The sequence below is a fragment of the Palaemon carinicauda genome, chromosome 6 (genome assembly GCF_036898095.1).
Source record: "Palaemon carinicauda isolate YSFRI2023 chromosome 6, ASM3689809v2, whole genome shotgun sequence".
Classification (NCBI taxonomy): Eukaryota; Metazoa; Arthropoda; class Malacostraca; order Decapoda; family Palaemonidae; genus Palaemon; species Palaemon carinicauda.
The window spans coordinates 90,884,335-90,905,370 of NC_090730.1; the positions used below are offsets into that span (position 1 = coordinate 90,884,335).

Below are 21,036 nucleotides of genomic sequence, written 5' to 3' on the forward strand. Positions count from 1 at the left end.
TTTGTGACACTTGTGGTGTAATGTTTACTAAATATTTCAGATGTATTTCCAAATTATTTCTTCATATGTGGATCATTTTCAGCGGGGGATGACACAGCAGTGAGTGAGTGCAGTATGTAACTTCCTAGATTACTTGTCATCTCACTAAAGTATGTCTTTTTATTATATGACTCTTTGTGTTTAGCAAAGGCTTTGTATTATTTGCTTTATTACTGGTCTTCTGAGTTAAGTAATGTCCTTTTATTATATGGCTTTCTGTTTGGCAAGGGCTTTGTATCAAATATGGTGCATCTGCAAATGAATTCAATTTCATGTCTTGGCTTCATTCTCTCTTAAGCCTTTGGCGTACACATGAGCCATCTACATTAGTAGTTCATCGCTGACGTCTATTGGTGTAAGTGCAGTCTTTATGATTCAGGAGACAGAAAATGGCAATTTTTTTACTGTATATGATGAGGTTATATGGAGTTGGTGGAAGGTTGTTGCAAGCAGTGAAAAGTTTCTACAAAGGTAGTAAAGCATGTGTTAGGATAGGAAATGAAGTGAGTGATTGGTTTCCGGTGAGAGTGGGGCTGAGACAGGGATGTGTGATGTCGCCGTGGTTGTTTAACTTGTATGTTGATGGAGTGGTGAGAGAGGTGAATGCTCGAGTGCTTGGACGAGGATTAAAACTGGTAGACGAGAATGACCATGAATGGGAGGTAAATCAGTTGTTGTTTGCGGATGATACTGTATGGTTGCAGACACAGAAGAGAAGCTTGGCCAATTAGTGACAGAATTTGGAAGAGTGTATGAGAGAAGGAAGTTGAGAGTTAATGTGGGTAAGAGTAAGGTTATGAGATGTATGAGAAGGGAAGGTGGTGCAAGGTTGAATGTCATGTTGAATGGAGAGTTACTTGAGGAGGAGGATCAGTTTAAGTACTTGGGGTCTGTTGTTGCAGCAAATGGTGGAGTGGAAGCAGATGTATGTCAGAGAGTGAATGAAGGTTGCAAAGTGTTGGGGGCAGTTAAGGGAGTAGTAAAAAATAGAGGGTTGGGCATGAATGTAAAGAGAGTTCTATATGAGAAAGTGATTGTACCAACTGTGATGTATGGATCGGAGTTGTGGGGAATGAAAGTGATGGAGAGACAGAAATTGAATGTGTTTGATATGAAGTGTCTAAGGAATATGGCTGGTGTATCTCGAGTAGATAGGGTTAGGAACGAAGTGGTGAGGGTGAGAACGGGTGTAAGAAATGAGTTAGCAGCTAGAGTGGATATGAATGTGTTGAGGTGGTTTGGCCATGTTGAGAGAATGGAAAATGGCTGTCTGCTAAAGAAGGTGATGGATGCAAGAGTTGATGGGAGAAGTACAAGAGGAAGGCCAAGGTTTGGGTGGATGGATGGAGTGAAGGAAGCTCTGGGTGATAGGAGGATAGATGTGAGAGAGGCAAGAGAGCGTGCTAGAAATAGGAATGAATGGCGAGCGATTGTGTCGCAGTTCCGGTAGGCCCTGCTGCTGCCTCCGATGCCTTAGATGACTGTGGAGGTAGCAGCAGTAGGGGATTCAGCATTATGAAGCTTAATCTGTGGTGGATAACGGGGGAGGGTGGGCTGTGGCACCCTAGCAGTACCAGCTGAACTCGGTTGAGTCCCTAGTTAGGCTGGGAGGAATGTAGATAGTAGAGGTCCCCTTTTTTGTTTTTGTTTCCTTTGTTGATGTCGGCTACCCCCCAGAATTGGGGGAAGAGCCTTGGTATATGTATGTATGTATGTATAGGGCAACAACATGGTCTACTATTTGGAAACTTCATATACTATGTCTCATTCAGACAATGTTTGTATGTAAGGACCCACACAAACAGATCACCCAGACAGAAGTTGACATTTTCTTTCTTTTTTCCCTTCTATGTCACGGGGCTATACGCTAAGCATACTCGGTGTCGAATACACCTATAAAATAGTATTTGCTTGTAAATAAATTCCAGTTTAGTACATTTCTGACTATACAGTACTTTACCATGCACAAAGTCATTCATATTGGTTTTCCTATTTTCAAACTTAAGTGTATCTTACCTTAAGTAAGGAAAAGATGAAATAACTATAGTAATTCCTTTAATCAAATAAAAAAGTAACCGTTATTGATGTTTTTACAAAAGCTTTAATCATCTTGATTGTAATTATATATGTATATATGTAACTAGTATGTTTAATAATGCCAAAATCTTCATAACTTAACTTAGGAACACTAATATATATCATGCATGAAAAAGAGCACTAGGCTGTCCAGCCTAGGGGCTAAGCTAGCGATCTAGTATGGGGTTGAACAGCGACCGTAGACTGAAGAGCGCTAAAACACGATATAATGATTTCCTAGCTATGAAGACTAAATAACTAATAATATTAATTAGTTAAAGGACCGGAGAAGGCTGTTCTGGCTAACTAAATAAGGCATGCAACGTGAACAGCGACGCCGTCATGGCGCGTCCGGTATCGGCACAGCTCCGCCACAAAACACGATATTTTAAGAAAATTAAGAGTTACTTTACGGCCAGAGCTTATTTAAACAATACTAGGACCTGGTACTCAACTTTCCAGAAGAAGGCGAGGCTGAAGGCTGCGACATTACGGCGATGTAAGCAGATAAAGAAGTCACTTGGGAAAAATCCGACTTAACGTAGAAGCTACAGGCGAAAGGATGAGGACGGACGTGACGTCATTCAGCAATGGCGCCCGTTTGTTTACGTCTCGAGTACCAAAAGTAGCCACGGATGAGAGTAACTTTGGAACGGCTCCTCCGTTACTCAGCCACCTTTCCATATCGAAGTGTTAACTCTATATGGGGTGCAGATAGCTATGTGGCGTGTTGATACATGCGTCCCCTGTTGATATACGATATCCTAGAGGGAAACCTTTAGGGTACTCGCACCAGAAGTTAGAATTCTGTGATAACCTTTAGTTTAATTCTCTGGGAATATCCACTGTAGTCATATATACCCTAAGGAAGCTACTAAAGGAACCTTCCATCAGGACGACATGGCCTGAGGCCAAAAAGAATGTTTACAATCAGTCTGATAGAGGCTTATTTCCACATACACATTCATTCACTGTCTAGGAAGCTCTTATGGTTTGTGAAAGGGATAAAGGTTTACCAGTTCAAATTCATGTGTTGTGGCATGAAAATGGCTTCCCAAGTATTTTCAAGGATAATGGCACAAATTTTCAAGTGGCCAAATCTTCTGAGCAAAAGAGTAATTTTTTACTTGGATTTTGAATTAATCTCTAGAGGAGATTTGCTTACACCAGACATGGATTTAAACCGGATTCACAAATTTGGGCTAAATAGCCCAGTGCTGGGACCTGTAAGACCTTTCAGTGACCAAGTGCATGTTGGGTGCTATAAAATTACACCAGGAGGTAAAAGCTAGAAGAGGTTGGACAGTAAGAAGGAAGAATGGAGGTAAAGTAGCAGGATATAAAGCAAGTTCATCTAGGGGCCGAAGAACACTGCAAAGATGCTTATATAATGCTTATAGTGCATCACATAAGGTACACTGACACTACTACTCCTCTACAGGGTACACCAGACATACTTGCTCAACATGCCGAAGCATCTGGGAGTCTTGGTACAGTACAGTATATCTAAAGATGTACCTCCCAGCTCCAATTAGGTTTTTTCTGATTCTGTTGGGGAATTTCAAACAAATGAACATATGTATTAGTACATATGTGGATGAAACTCCTCAGAACTAAGGCATACCTAGAAAAGTTCATTTCAAATGAGTTGGAGGATGAGTGACTTTGTTTCATCTCAACCAACATTGGGACAAGTGGTCCAATCAAAACTAAACTTGCATCCACCCTGTACAGAACCAACTGCAACTAATCAAGTTTTGGGAAGACCCTCATAGTTTGTTTTAGGTAGTTTCTCTGGACATAATGATTTTGTACCTTCTCTTATTCAGAGATGAATCCCCGCACGGTTGGGCAGCTATCATGGATTATCTTCTCTTGTTTGGAGTATGGAAGAAACAAGGGTCTGCACTTCAGATAAGCTGGCTAGAACTAATAGCAACATTCAAGGTACAGGACTACAATTGCGGGAACCACTGGTTGGATTTTACGGAGAATAGAATGTGGTGGATTTTAAAGACAACACAAGAGCACTAGCCTACATTTGGAAGCAGGGCCATCCAGGTTAGACCCTTTATTTCAAATAGCCGAGGAGCTGTTATAATGGATGGAGCTGTAAGGGATCCATTTGTTATTTCATTTCATTCTGGGAAAGATGAATGTCTTAGATGATCAGTGCAGCAAGAAAAGGCAGGTTCTTTAAAACAAGAGTAGTCTCTATATTGGTACGTTTGGAACTTTGAGTGTGAACATGTTTCCAACATCCCTCAACGAATGGGGAAATTGGAGTATAGAGATATTTCCAACCTCCTTCAACAGGAATTTCATAATTATTTTTTGCTCCCCTGTTCCAGATCCTTTGGTTTGGAGAATAGATGCAAGGACTGTTCGAACTTGAATTTTTATGCGTTTCCTCCTTTCTTTGAATAGCAGAATAACCTTGGTATTCCCACATTAGCTTAAAAAGAAGTGGTTTATGGATCTATGGCTCCTTGTTGGATCACCTGAAAGGATTACCTTGCAAGACCAATCTTGGAATACTTCCCAAAAGAGGCTCAGCTAAGTACCCACATAGAGACTGTCTACTGTATTGTCAGAGAAAAAGGTTTTCTAGATCCTCTAACCTATCTATTTTAGCATTTAAAAAGCAATCTACCAATAATTTGTACCAGAGGCACTGGCATGTGTATTTTGAACGGTGCAAATCCAGGAAATTTTTAGTGACTAGAGCCAGTTGAGGAAATAAATTTTACATTTCCTTTCTTTATAAGAAACTCCCTATTTCACTTAAAAAGGGTTATAGCCCAATACTTATAAACATCCTTAAGCATATTGGATTGGATTTATCTTCAGGTATTTCCGCAGGTTTTCAGATACTGTATTTGGCTATTGATAAGCACCTGTTAGGTCAGTACAGTATGTCAACATTCAGAGGTATTACTATATTAGTACTTAAGGAATCCCCATTTTGAACTGTTGGAAGGATTTTCACCTCGAGGATCTTAAAGCAAAGATGCTTTTTCTTTTAGCTTTGGCTGAATGTATAGTTACAGGCATGTTTAAAAATTTGGAATTTACAATTGATAAGATGGTATTATTTCTATCACCAAGTTTTAGGGCTAAGAATGGTTTCAAGATGAAGTGTCTACCTTAGTCCCTCTTTAGGGAATAAAGTCAGTAGCAAATTGAGAATAGGTTTCTCTGTCCAATTAGAGCATTCAAGGTCTAATTGGACAAGGCAGATAGCATTAGGAAGACGGTACCTTGGGTTCGGTTGCCTGACCACCCCATCTACAAGAATGCTACCCGTCCTTTCTTATTAAAATTTAGTGTTTGAAGCGCATATCTAATTAGAATCAGGTCGGAAGCTGGACTTGAAAGTTAGGGTTCATGATATCAGGAGTGCCACTACCTTGCTGAACCCTTATAGGAATTTGCCTTTGGAAAGTTCTACCAGCAGCTCACGGATGTACCAAATCAGTATTTGTCAAACACTCCTTGAAGGAAACCTGGTTCTTTTAAATAGATGGCTGGGCATAAGTTCGTATGGTAAATGCAGATGCTGTAGTGAAAGTGGGTATTTTAGATTTGTATATAGTAAATTCTTGGTATTAATTATAAGTTGTTAGTTTTGTGTGCTCCATATGGGAAATTTTGTTTTTAGTTTTCTTGGATAAAACAATACATTGTTTTTATTTCCACAACCTAGAATCATCTTTGTGTTGCAACAGGAAAGAGGGTGTAGTTCTGTCTTCCGGTACAGAACTTTTTGGTGTTATGAATCCACGAGATAATTTCTTCAAGGGTAACTTTTTCAGATTGGTCTGTCATTTTTGTTTTCAGGTTAGTTTAATATTTTTGTTAGCCTCTTTCCCATCTCTGTCAGTGGTATTCAGCCAGTTGAACCTTTGGTAAGGGTCATTGAAATACTGTATACAGAATTTTATTAATTTTATTATCTCAATACTTACCTTGGGTTCATCTAATTCCTAAGTCAGTGATGTTAATAGTTCTGTATGTCAAAAAAGGAATTCAAATATAAAGCTTACTCACGGCAATGGGGTTAGCAACCATGTTATCTTAGGGGAGGGTGGCAGTTGGAGTGTGGGAGAATGGGGAACTATAATTTTCCTAACAATAGGAAAGCCAGTTGAATGTTGGGTACTAAAAAAATCTTTTATTATTAAAATAATGATTTTGGCTCCTATATTCTTAGAAAAGACCAGTCTAATTTGATTTCATTCTATTAAATCAGATGCATAAAGAAACTTGTATCTGTGTGTTACTGTATTTAAAATATGAAATGCAGTTGAATCTGAAGGTTAAGTACATCACTTAAACTGGCATTCGAATTATATTTTCTAGTATATTTTGTCCTGAAAATTGAATTACAGTATATACTGTATGAAATTTGGCTATATTTCCAAGAGCTAGGGCCTAGAAGTTGAGGTTAGTGAAAATATATTGCTAATACTTTATGCAATGGGAATTTTTAATTGTTGCTTTGATTGTAGTTCAGCACTATTATTTTTACCTTTCTGGTGCTCTGCTTCAATAATATTTCCTTGCCTGATCTATCAATATACTTCCCGCATAAGTATAGTAAGTGAAAATCATAATTTAATTATAGGGGCTCAGCATGGTCCATTCAGAATTAATACAAGGATATCGGGAATCTACTGGAAAGTTATTCCTACTCAGGTTTCATGAAACCTCAGTGTTTAGAGTAAACTTGTGCTCTGCAGACCATAATAAAAGAAAGGTTATGTTTATTTAAACAAAACTTAATCTGCAATATTTTATTACTGAATTTCTAACCTCACTAAATGTCTAGACGCGTGTGCTACCGCGTGGTCGGGTGAGGACTGGTTGGTGAATTGACGTGGAGTAATAATGATAATGACCATTGCACGGGGCACGGGAGACACTTTGTACTGCTGAGGACCGTCACCGCCACTAGCCCAAGATCCCATGGAGTCAGACCACTTTCTGGTTGTGCTGCAATACTTGGTCCATAGCCCATCCTCAAGCTTGGCTCTAGCTGCCACTTCATAGCCAACCCATAAAACTTGGGTCCTAACTTAAAAGTATTTTAAAACTATTTTGACTTAACTAATCAAATCACTTCTACAAATCCCATATAAAACCTGGGCTTCACAAAGTGAATTTAGTTGCTTAAGAATGAAAAAAAAAAAAATAGCCTTACTACAGACTACTTCAGGTCATGATTGAGGACAGGCTCTAAAGTAAAGCAGCAACACCATTATAAAAAAAAAAAAAAAAGCTAAACACATTGCTACAGTGTAATACCCTAAATCACTCCAGAAGACCAATAAACCCTAAGGGTGCTTCTTTTAATAAGATAACCATTAGTTTTTAAGGTAACATCATGGCTCAAATAAAATTGCGAGTTTAAAAAAACGGGGAAAATATCTGCTCAAAGGTCATGTTTGTGCTTGGAAAATAAATTGTAAGGTAATGCTTCACATTAATTTGTTACAAAAGAGCAAATCATTTTGAGAAAAGTAATGCCTAACCAAATGAAGTTTTTACCATAGTGTGAGCACTTTAGATGATTTATTATAAAAGAATGATGTATATTGTGATATGATATGCCAGTCAGTGTAATTATCTATTTAACATTGAGTGACATGATGGAACTTGCTTATGTTCTAAGAGGGAAAGAGGGGGGTGAAGTGCAGTTACTTGATGATGTGCTGTATACAAGTGCATGGGGATAAAAAAATGAATGGCATGAATACATGAGTGATGCAATATGGTGATTACTTCCAATGGTAATTGTGTAATCAATGATACGTTAAATTATTCAAATTATAAAAAGTATCAGGCAGTTGCTTTTTCTCTTCATGATGTACCTTAAGAGTGAGCAAAAGATTTTGGTTTATAGTTGCTAACTAACAAGATGGAATGATTCTACCGAGACTTTCAAAATACAATAATAGCACAATGTGACGCAGACTGCCTGAGTGGGTGGGGCTAATGCGGTGCAACGGTCATGTACCGAGGAGCCGGCACAAGCGGACTCACTGGAGCAGACAACCCTCCAGTGTTAATGAGGACATGACACATCTAATCCAAAACCAGTTACAAACATTCTCACTACATATTATGCCTTACAAAACAGCAACAGAAAGTTGGCTACAAATATAAAGCGTCAACATTTGTTCACGAGAGCCTCTATAAGAGGTCCTGCATATATAATATATATTATATATATAAAACTTTGAATAGGAGACTTTGCAATAGAAAATCTCAGAAAGAAAGTTGACAAATTTTGATGGCAGTCATTTGTAGCCTCCTATGTTATGAAGTAATGTTGCAAACTGTCACCAGAGTATACCTGAAGATCTGCTGACTAGGGACTTCACAGACTTTAAAATATAAAGAACCCTTAACCAATAATCTCCCTATAATCCCAATACTAAAAATATAATTACATCCCCTAAACAAATTTTAAAAATGCAATAAACATTTATGCCAAAACATTCCCTTGCTTAAAAAAACCTTTTTGAAAGAAGTAAAAATATACATTGACAAGCTATTTCAGAAACCTTCCATATCAATTTAAACTTTATCCATGAAAATGGCTGCCATCGATAATTAATTTTCTTTATCATATGACCTCTTTAGAGAACAATCCACTACATAAAAGTAGCACTTTTCCTAAAGCTTACCATAAAAAACACTGATCTGTGACATGCATGACAAAGCACAATATATCATACCAGTTTCAGAGTTTAGTTGAAAAACCATTGGACCTAAATATTTTAAGTAACTCCAATGTTTCATAAAATTACTTTTAAATACTAAAAAGAAATTTAGAGGGAGTTTTGTAACACTAATATTACAGAGTCAGAGGGATCTTTATATATTACACTTCAGAACAAAAAAGTTTAAACCTGGTTCTTGAACAAATACACTACATTCAGCAGGGTGTTTTTTTTTTGGAATTCTCAATACCAATCAGCTCATTTCAGTAACCTTTATAATAAAATTTCATCACAGAACTCCCATGCTGCAACAACTATTCTATTACAATAATATATTGTGCAAGTATATCTTAAAGCTTAACATGGATTTCTGACTTGAGCACAGCATGATATTAAACAGACTCTTATTTTAGTTTAAATTGCATTACTCATCAGTTTTAGGTTTATGAATAAAATAGTATCACTTATTTCTTTCCCCAAATCTGGTGTTATTATAACATATCAAAAGATCATGGTCTTCATTTTGTTTATTCATTAGGGTGGCTTAGAAAATATTTGTAAAAGGCAAATGCTCACAAAATTAAATATAATTTCAAATTTCCTGGAATTATTTTTCTGGCAAGTATTTATTTAATAAAATCAAAATTGTTTCTGTACAATACAAAATTACCCGTACAGTACTGTAAACCAAATACAACACAAATTTGAATTACAACCAAATACTGTAGACATTTAAGGTATAGTAATTTAGATACAACAAATATTACCAACAAAAACTGAATATGGTAAGAAAATTTTATTCAATATTTTTTTCAAGAAAGTGGAACAGTCAATGCAAATGAACCCAGCAATGGGCATTAATGATCAAATTGGATATGGAAATTAAATGTTAAGTTGTGTTTTCTAAATTACATGTATTACTGCAAACCATACTCCAAAATTCAGATTAAGTAAGAAAATTATCAAGTTGTAAATTTTCTGAAGGTTTTTTTCAAATTAACAGAACTGAAACCTTTAGGTGATGTATGTATGTACTGTATATATTTTACTTTAGTTATATAAATCAAAATGCCATTTGGAACTGATGTTCACTACAGTATGTAATGTAGTTTGCAATTATTTTAGTTTTGACAATTAATATTATTATTATTTAAGTGTCTTGAAATCCTTTTAAACATTTAGTAATCCAGCTGCAGTTACAGGCATTAGAAAATTAAGTGATGGTATCAATAATAAACAATATGTTTGTAGCTTTGAAATGTAAATTGGCTCATATAAGAAGAAGAGGGATAAAAATGAATTAGAATTAGCAATAATGTAATTTTATCAAAAGTAAGAATATCTAGAAATTTGAGTTACGATACAGTCAAAGTAGGAAATGCTTCACATTTCCGTGTTACTAAATATGTACATGGACGGAGTGATTAGATTGCATGCAATGATATATATGAGGCAGATAAAGCTTCTTGCCCTGAAGTAAAGAGCATTGCAAAAACTCAGTTTCATAAGATTAAGAAAGCTCAGTAAATATCTATATTGTATGTAGAAATAGTAATGCCACTAACATTTGGATATCAATTTTAAATACTTCTTTTTAACTTTCATTTGAGTTATACTATGGCCAGCAATACATATTTGTATAACACCATATTATATTTCAATTAATTTTAATGTTACTTTGGCGTAATGAAGGAATCATCACTTGGAACTGAAGAACCTACATACTTGAAGTACTGTAACACATGTACTTTGCTAATTATAGAGTACTCTATTAAATTTAATTACATAAATTACAAGATGAAAGAAAATGTAATTGAAAGAAATTAAAACTTTCTCCTTGTAATAAACTTGACTTTAAAATGCTTTGATTTAAAATAAAAGATTGGTAAGGAGATCTAGTAATTTTAAGCATAAACATGTTATTAGTATTGATCTATCCAATGTACTTTAAATTATATGGTTTATTAAATTAAACAATAACAACTTAATATTCAAGTTCCTCTCATGTTGCAGCGTACAGTCCTGTATTTCAACACTCCAGTATTTGTCTCGTTTTCCCCAAAATTATTCTAGAACTAGTATGAGAAATTAAAAGCAAAAAACAATAAAACAATGCACAATTTAAGGACTATTTAATAAACCATTCAAAGTTGGACCTTTATCTTAATTCATACTAGATATTTTCTTATTTTATCAGATATCTACACAACAACAAATGTTGCTTGCACTATTGCAGCTTATGTTGTCAAAGATCAGAAAGTCTTGAAGAAGCTCAAGAATAAAATACTGCACTTTTATCTGAATATTTCATTACTTTATGGAATAGCATTGTACTTTCTCAGACTGGTAACTTAAAGAGATATGCTTTGCTGGATAAAAATATCAATATTACAAGATTAGCACTTTTGTAAGCTGATAGAAAAAAAGGCACAGGAAAAAGGTAGAAAAAACAGGAAATTCAAATTGTCTATATACAAAAATACTGGGTAAAGTTTTATAACTTTAGAGATCTTGCACTGAAAAGGAGAAATACTGGTATGATTAACAGTTATACCAAAGACCCTACATATTTCACCCCTAGTGTATTCTATTGCAATGTGCCTTATCTAAATGAAAATGCCAAACCATGTTTCAGTGTTTCCGCTAGATAAAATCATTCATGTTTTGTTTGCTGTATCGACTATATCAAGTTTAGAAAATATTTTTTCTTACATTAATTGTACCTCAAAACTTCATGCCAGTAAGATCAGTTGGTTCAGTGTCCATGCTCCATCTAATCACACTGCTTGCAACAGTAAAGTTTCCTTTACTTAGTCATAATTTAAATCAGGAAACTATCATGGTGAAATGCATAAATATTGATAAGACATTAAAACATTAAAAGAATTTTCAAATAAATATACAAGTAACTGCTTTCAAATTTGTGTCCTACTTCTAAAAATAGTGTAATACCTGCCTAAAAGGGTTTTCATGATTGGTATACAGGTAACGGGAATGAACATGATAAAAGAATAGTTATCTGAAATCTTTCCTGTTCAAAAGAGAACTGGAGAAAATGACCATAGCAGCAGCTGAACTAAGATTAAGCTTGAGTATTTCTTCACGGCAGTAACTTAAAGTAACTCTTACTTTTCCTCTTGCCATGAAAACTTTTAAAATTTAGCCGATATCAAAGCCACCCTACTGAATAAGAGCCTTAAGTGGCACCATGGCCCGATAAATTAATAAAATAAAAATAACAAATATTTTTAAAATTTATTCAATTTATTATCTAAAATTGAATATGAATAAATCAATGAAAGTATTAAATGAATGAAAAAATACTGCTGGAATAGCATAAACCCTTTACATACACATTTTAGTGCAATGTCAAAGCAAAGTAATTTACCAAACACTTTACCATACATGGATTGTGAACTATATCAACAATTACCTTCATCAAAAATTTCTATGAATTTATTATTGTCACATATAACAATGTAAACCTTTACAGTAGGTCCACTAACAAGGCATCACCACAGACGGTACAAATATATAATATTGCCTTTTTATATGTTTCACTACTAACTCCTGAGTTGAGTTCATTCAAGTATTATATTTAAAGAAGAATGAAAAATATATAAATTATAATTACACATTGTTTTAGCTAAATTTTTGCTAAAGAAAAAGTTGCTTAAATAATAAAGTATATGAAACTGAAATTTCACACATTTGCTAAATTTACTCATTTCTGGGGTCAGTAATTGCCAATGTCACAAAAGCAAGATATTATCAAAAAGTTTTACCAGGTTATGTGAATCCTCAGAACTGCTGTTGTGTTAGCATGGTATTATCTGTGATGTAATATAGCCATGAACCAGGTTCATTTTCACAAAAAAATTATTGTTTAGACCGACTGCTAAAGGGAAGATAAACACTAAGAATTATATCACATTCAAAATGAATGGAAACAAGCAAAGCCTGACAGTTTGCTATACTAAGCCAAATGCACAACTGATAAGTTTTGCAGTTGGCCTGGTCCAATATTGTACAAGTACCGTTTATTCTTTTACTCTTGAATTCTTTCTAGTGTCATGCAGATTTGTGAAACACATGCAGTTTTTTAAACAGAATTCTGACGAGATCCCATCATATGGAAATATTTAAAGGAAATACAACAGCCATGGATGGAACCTTTAAAGATAAGTATTCTGTTACTTCCTACAAATCATGAAGGAAAATCAATTACTACAGGCACATGACTTAATGTTCATAATTTCAAAATACAAGACATATATCTACTGTTAGATATTTATTGTGTATCAAATACTATGCAAATAAAGCGTATTTCTTTCATTTATACTTTACAAGTAAATATAATTGAGAGATTCAGATACACTATATGCTTAAAAAGACCGCCCATGACTGTTTCTGCACGACACTCGTTTCCCAAAACTATCACCGTGTGTCCTCCTATGTGCACAGCAACCTACCCCAGGTCACACACACACACACACACACACACTCCACTACAAATACCTAATAATAAGTGTTAACAGAATAGCAACAAAGTAGTAGAGAATGCTAGATGTCCTATGCTTTGAATGATCAGCTGGGTGTGTTTCAGATGATTTTAAAAATGAGGAGCAGCCCAAGATAAAAAAAAAAAAAAATCTTAAATGACTGCTTTGCAGGTTTCTCGCATATAGGAAGGATTTATAAATAAATCTGGATTTATGAATTTTGAGAGAATGTATGTATGCAGATTGGTTATATAGATCTGGTTAAAACAAAATATAACAGCTATTTTCTTATTTCTGTGACTAATGCACAATATCTTAATTTTAAATAATTAAGCTTCTTCCAATATCTACCTAAATCAATACATTGAAAAAGCTTAGTGGAAAAAAGTTAATTTACAAATTAATAATCCTTTAATCAATTCCTTTAGGGAAAATAAACAGTTCTAGGATTAAAAAGTTATTGGTAAAGAATAAATTTGGTCATGAAAAGGGAATTACTTCAATAGGTAAAACATTACATAATTATAAATGAAAATGGTCTTACTAGTTTCCTGACTGTAAAAAAAAAAAAAGGATTATGGTGAGACAACTTCAATGTCTTTACAAAGTAAAGAAAAAATCTGGACTGAAACTACAAGAGGCTGTCATTAACATAGAAAACAATTTGGCATACTGCCAACTCAAAACTTCTGATTGAAAATTTAATAGAACTATGTTTCACTGAATACAGTCCTAACAAATATGTACATTGACTTAGATAGATAATGGTCTCAGCAAGATTATAGTTCATTAAAAAAATCTATATAGACCATTTCAGGACATGCTGCACTCAGCATTACATTAACAATGCTTGCCATAAAAAAGTACAACCTTTAATATACAAGGCTTTAATGGAGTTCAATTACATGAGAATCAGGAAGTTTAAATAAAATATATCAAAGGCTGATGATGATGATGATAAAAGAAAGGGAAAGGGACCATAGTTTAATTGCAAGGAATGCTGGGGCCCACCAAAACACAGTGAGATCAAGTTGGCTGAAGCTCTAGTGTGATTGCCAGAGCAAATACTTGGAAGCCAAAACAAGAGTAATGGAACTTTTTCTTGCATTATCCCCCCAATATTAAAAACTTCCCTAAGTATTAGCTACAATTTTGTACAGAAATGTCGTTATTTCCCAATACTCACCAAAATATCTTCTTAAGCCTAAACCTTGACAGTCCTTCAAACTAATTTTTAGGCCAGTTAAGAGATAAAATCTTTTCGAGTGCCACTGATCTCACACAAGTGAGCTCTCCTCATAATACACAATGAACAAGGCCTCATTGGTGTGGCAGGTGTAAGGGCAACTGCTGCACACAATATGACACAGCTACATGGGCCCTGTTAAGTTTTTAGTTCAAGAAAATAGGTTATCATATTTTCAAGATCGAGAAAAAAAGGAACCCAGTACGGAAGTTTTACACCAATAAATAAGGATTTGCCCAAACACTTGATTAATGTACCAAATGAACTCCACACTCGAGACCTGAGGTTTGGACACAGCGATTTCTACCACGTCATTTTTATTTGTCCACATTACGTCACGTGTGGAGAAAGTGACGTCCAATTCAGACAAGTCTAATGCCCAAGCTACCGGTGAAGGAGGCCATTAGGGTGGTTTAGAGACAATGGTGCAGGACGCATTTCCAGCTGCACCAGAAGTGGGAAATGATCTGAAGAAAAAAAACAAGATTTCCATAAATATATAAATACATAAATATAATATTACGAATGACACTTCTGTACACTATCTCATATAAATTAATTGAGATATAATGTTACCTGATGGGATATGGGGGTGAGGACATCCCATAACTTTGTTTTCCCTAAACCATTCTGGGTCAATTGGGCCCAGGACCCCTAGGGCTGTCATTGTGTCAGAGTTTTGGAAGATGTAATCTATGATTCCTTTAAAATCATACCTGCATGAGAAGAAAATTTAGTTAATTTAAAGATGAAAAAAAAAAATATTTCAGTTTAAATATACTTATTGATACAATTATGTATGCAGGGTACTACAAATAATACAAGCACTACAAATCAAATTGTTGCAGACATGAAACTACTGTAGCATTTTCACTCACGTATAATTTGTGTATGCCATGATGGAAAAATCATATGCTGCAGATAATCTAAAAGAGTGAGTGTAGATGTTGGAATTTGTATTCACTAAAGCAGGGTTAGAGGCATTGGCCATGGCTATTTTCTGGAGACAAGTCTTATAACCAAATCCTTTGAAGTCTTCATGATCCATTGAAACATTCCCCTTTGTTAGGAATTCCACCACACCTGTAAAATAACAGCCATTAAGAACTTGTAAATAAAAGAGAAAAATCACTACTTCATCAGTGAGTCCCTTAGGGGGCTTTAGCACCATTAAATCCCACAAGGAGAACTTAAAAACTGATCTACAGATATCAAAAACATCTTCTGCCAACTAAAGCAATGAATTTTGCTTAATTTTGATACTAAAAAGTGAAAAATAATAATCACCAGATTCAGGAAGAGAATTCAAGTCACCGCACAGCAGCAACTGAATGGCATTGGGATCCAATTTCCTGCCAGACCTGGTTCGATGTTGGAATTCCTCAACAATCTGAGTTATTATTTGACGTATCTCACTCATCAGCATTATTGTCTGAAAAATCAAAACTCCTTAGATACATTGAATAGTACTGCATTAACCATTTTACCGGTACCATTTACAGTTTTAGATAAGGCAATCAGTCATATTTTATCAATTATTCCCCATTTGTAACTTGGATTCATCAAGTTATAAATCCTGTTGTGAACAGTTAGCTATATATTTCCAAAATAGATAAAATTACAATTAGTCATGTCTATAACTAAACAACATCAATGAAAATTATATAAACACCATCAACAACATTAGTGAATGTTCCAATTATTAATACAATTCTTTTAACCTGCAAGTTCAGGCTCATTTGAACTTGCTATAGCACCTCAGTAGCTGAAAGTTGTTGACCATGTGTGACATCATTCACGGCAGCCTGGAAAGGAACCATCCTCTCAGTTATCGTTGCCATACCTAGGTCACACAAAACCCTCAACCACCACTTGCGTTTTAGTAGCTGCTGGAATAAAGTTGTTCTTTCTGGTCATGCATTTTGATCACTTTCAAGAACAATATCAAGTTAGGTACCCAAATTCAGGGTTTTCTTCCTTTTGTGGTCTAATTAATGTAATGCATGCCTTGGTTGAGCGCTAGCATTCATGTGATCAAGTGGTTGTTATTACAATACAGTACTGTACATATGATTATCATACTTAGAACATAGCATAAGCTAATTTTCTAATATGAATATGATTACGTAGGAAATTTCCCTAAGGTCTCAAAGGTAGTCCGTAGTCTGGTAACAGCCAATTCCACAGGCTACCTGATCAAAGAGGTTCTACCTCTACCAAGATAACCGAGATTACAGCTGGGTTTTCTTATATTAGTCACTGCTTTATACGCCTTTGAGAGATGCTGTTAAGGTGATGGAACTTGAAAGAGATGTGTGGAACCACATATTTTGTTGAAACAAAGTGCCTATTCTGAGATTGGCACCATGTGGCCATACGAATAGGAATTACATGGAATAAATAGACAACCTCTCCCCTGCCGGGCAATAGTTGTTTCTGGAGCAAAGAGACAACCTCTCACCCATTCAGATAAAATGATCATTTCTATACTGTATTGGTAATCACATTCAGGTATGTAGCTCTATTACATTGAGTGAAAACTTTTATCCTTTCCCAAATGTCAGGGAATCTGACATATGGAGAAATAAAACAAGAGAACCAGAAACCATCTCAAACTGGAACTTTTGCTAGCAAACAATGCTAGATATTTCATTGATGGAAAAAAGAGAGGGGCATTGAAATATTCCTCCTTTAAGTCAAGTTCAGTGCATAGACCCTCAAAGTCTCTTTCCTAACAGACTATCACACTGATTCTACCAATTCTGATCTGCAGGGGTATGTTATATAAATTCAATCATATAATTAGATAAGAGGATCAGTCACCTGCCTGTTGTAACATCTCATATATGGGCAGTTATCTGCAGAAACTAGGTGATCCACTCTATATTTCTTTCAATGTCTATCTCACAGTACTATGTCCCAAATTCTACCAACTATGTGGTTAGAGTAGCAAATTGTCTCCTGCTATGATATCCATAATTCTAGACATAAGCCCATTCTAGTGGAAGAGTTGATAAAGGTAGAGTGACTTTCTTAACTTCTAACCATCTATTAAAGGGTTTCACGATCAGCCATCTCATCTTTCTAGAGACAGAAAGCACAAGTTGAAATCTAGTTCAAATCAATTTGGTTGGTATGGAAGGATAAAAACTTCCCTAAGGGATACGAATTGATCTTTGATCTCAAATTTATGGAAAAAGAGCCTGTTTTGCTAATGTAAAACATTGTACCCCTGATCATCGTTACACTCAATATTTCCCCTAGTTGCTAAGTATTGTTTCTAAAAATAAAATTTTGCTAGAAGTCAGACGATTACTCTTATGAAAGAATAAAAAATGGGACTCATGGCAGCAACTTGCTATTTTCCTTAAGTGGCACATCCAATGGATCAGCCCACTCCAGAAGTTCCATTAACTACTCTTGGCAATTGGAAGACATGGATGGAAAAACCATTCCAGGTATTACATTTCTGAGCACTTTACAATTTTTTTTTCATAAGTAATATCAACCAGTAACAAACCAGGGAGAGTAAAAATGCAAAAAATCCAGGGCAGAGTCACAAATGGGAATTAGGGTATCTAATGAAAAATTCAGTTGACAATACCCCTGTATTCCCAAAAGAAAGTTAATTCAGCATGTTTAACTATTTAATTACTACAAACTCAACAAAGCAAACATCAGTAAAATTTTAAATGAGTTATACTAGTCATGATTTGACCTCTCTCCTAAAAATATTCAAGCTCATAAAAAGATAAAAGTACTGTACTGTATAGGTTAAGATTTATTGTTTACAGAATAAAATTTTGAAAAAAAAAAAAAATTTCAATGCTAATTACCTGAATAAGTTTTACGTCTCTAAATTCAGGGTCCCAATGGATGTGTGCTGTACATACAAGGATGTGTTGGTTGATCTGGGACTTGTCTGGCAGAACTGGAAAAAGCAATTGCTATTAGTTGGATTACTGGTAGCTGATAGCCTTAAGTAATTCTTAAATCAAATATGGCACTTAAAATAAATTTTGTTTAATAAGAAAAGCATTATATTTTATATACATCTTATATATATTGTAACACCAAGACCACAATAAAGATCCATAAGTACAGAATTGTATCCAAATATTGTAAAAATAACTAATTTCTAAAGTAATTTGTATTTTTCCTATCTATACAAATCCAAGTCCTTTAAATGGGCAGATGATTTCAGCATAAGCTAGAATGGCCGCTGAAATCATTAACAAGGTAGTTAACTATGTACAGGTGGTGAACGTTAGCGTGCAGCCCTGCCCAACCACCTGTCAAAAGAGCCTCATTTTGACCTTTCAGCTTAGAAATGAGAGAGGTGGTTAATGAGGGAAGTTTAACGTAGAGGACTCGGGTTTCTATAGCTAGGAAAAATACAAATCACTTCAAAATATTTATTTGTTCATTCATGTGAACAAACCTTCGTCCTTTATAAAAAAAACTGAACTGGTTGGTCAATTTTCTTCCCTAGAAATGATAATCTGCCTAATCCTGTATGGGAGTGAAAATGATCCCCAAAACCTCCTATCTGTCTCTCATGGAAATGAGAAGGCTGATAGAGCCTAGCCTGTCCAAGAAGAATTGTACATGGTCAGTTCCCCAGATGGAGAAATCAGTCCAGAATAATATACCTGGTGTATGATGATCAATGGGTTGATATAAATTCCATCATCCACCCCTCATTAGGCAGGATGGGGGAGATACTTCCTTAGAATTAAAGAATGGAATTCAGAAGTGTAACTTACCAGCATTAAATCAGATCCAGCATGCAACGTTTCGACCGCCCCATCCTAAAGAGAGGAGTCAGAAAACCTGAAGGAGAAGAGCCAGTCATTCTAGATTTACATCTGCATGTTACCATAGACAAGATGCTTTTCTTGCCCTGTGTGGGAGCTGGGCTGGTTGCACAACTAGTCGAGCAGCCACCATAGGACAAAGAACAAATGTATCAAGGGACTAGTGGGTATACTCCCATAGATAAAAGGCCATGAAGGTGGTTTGGCACTTCCACACCCCAGCCTTCAATGCATGTCTGACTGATAAGTTTCTCTTGAAAGCTGAGGTGGGGCCTATACCCTTGACTTTGTGAGCTCTGGTCCTAGTTGGTACCTCAACTCTCTCATCAGTTGAGGACATATGCTTTATGAGTCTCCCGAAGCCAGAAAGAGATGTGTTTTTTGACACCTCTTTCATGATTGTGTCAGTGCTAACAGTCACTGATACTCAAGCCTGAGGTGTTGGGTCCTCTTCAGATACCAGAGCAGCACCATTACTGGACACACCTGAGGAGATGGGGAAGGTCTTGAACCGAGGATCGTACATTGATATGTTCTGGGTTTGGCCAAAAAGCTAAGCACAAAACTAAAGGAGACCTCCTTCCACTATTCAACATGGAAAACTAAGTAAGTGAGACCGAGAACTCACCTACTCTCTTTGCCAATGCTAAGGCTAGCAAAATGACAGTTTTAAAAGACCGACTTCTGTCTGAAAACCTTCTAAAAGGCTTGAACAAGGTACACGTAAGAGCCTTGAGAATGAGAATCACGTCGCACGGCGGGAGCCTGAGGTCCCAAGGTGGGCAAGACCACTTGAAGCACTTCATGAGCATAGAGGCCTACAAGGAGATGTCTATACTGTACTCTTTAGTCGAAAGACTATGCCCAAGGCTGAGCAGTAGCATTTGATAGCCACAACTGACAGGTGCTTCTTTCAATGAAGAAAAACGGAGAAATCCGTGATCTTCACTGAGTTTGTTTGACTGATGAAGTATCCCCTCTACAACACCACTCACAGAAGATGCCCAACTTTCCCTGGTAGATACCTGCAGAGGACCGTCGCAGATGCCAAGAAATCTCCTGTGCAGTGCCTCATGAAAAACCTTTCGCTCCAAAGATATGCTGGCTATCCTTCAACTGTGAAGTTCCAGCAACACCACAGATTGGTGGTATCTCTGAAGGTGATGCTGACAGAGGAGTGTGGACCATTGGGGAAGTTCTCTCGGGACCTCCAATAGAAATGCTAACAGAGAAATGCTAACAGATTGGGATACAATTTGGCACAAATGAATGAATGAATGAATGATTTGAAGTTTTTTGGCATCAATTTGGCATGAGGCCATCTGGGAGCCACCAGGGGCATTCCGAGTCTTGGCATAATTAACACTCAGGCTGTAAAGAGTAAAGGTGGACGCATCTATATGATTCCAAAGGTGTTGGAAGGAGTCTTCAAATACAGCCCATGGCTGTTGGAAAGCGTCTTTGAATACGGCCCATGGGTGTTGGTAGGCATCTTTGAATACAATACAGTCCATGGGTCTGGAATGGGGGAGCATAACCCTGGGAACTTCCTATTTAGCAGTGTATATAAATTTACTATTTTTACTATACAGTATTTACCTTCTTTATCTGATGTCAGCTTATCAACA

At 35.9% G+C, this 21,036-nt stretch overlaps 1 protein-coding gene across 1 annotated transcript in view; it reads right to left on the bottom strand.

Moving 5' to 3' along the window:
• Positions 1 to 6,896: 6,896 nt before the first annotated feature.
• The window catches only part of LOC137642596 (uncharacterized), a 176,806-nt gene continuing 162,666 nt past the window's right edge, over positions 6,897 to 21,036 (bottom strand). Inside the window, exons 6-10 of the mRNA XM_068375292.1 lie at positions 18,428 to 18,522; positions 15,879 to 16,023; positions 15,470 to 15,674; positions 15,168 to 15,307; positions 6,897 to 15,058 (exon numbers count right to left, since the gene is read on the bottom strand). Of these exons, the coding sequence (XP_068231393.1) occupies positions 14,976 to 15,058; positions 15,168 to 15,307; positions 15,470 to 15,674; positions 15,879 to 16,023; positions 18,428 to 18,522 (668 nt within the window). The 3' untranslated portion in view covers positions 6,897 to 14,975. The remainder of the gene's footprint in view (positions 15,059 to 15,167; positions 15,308 to 15,469; positions 15,675 to 15,878; positions 16,024 to 18,427; positions 18,523 to 21,036) is intronic.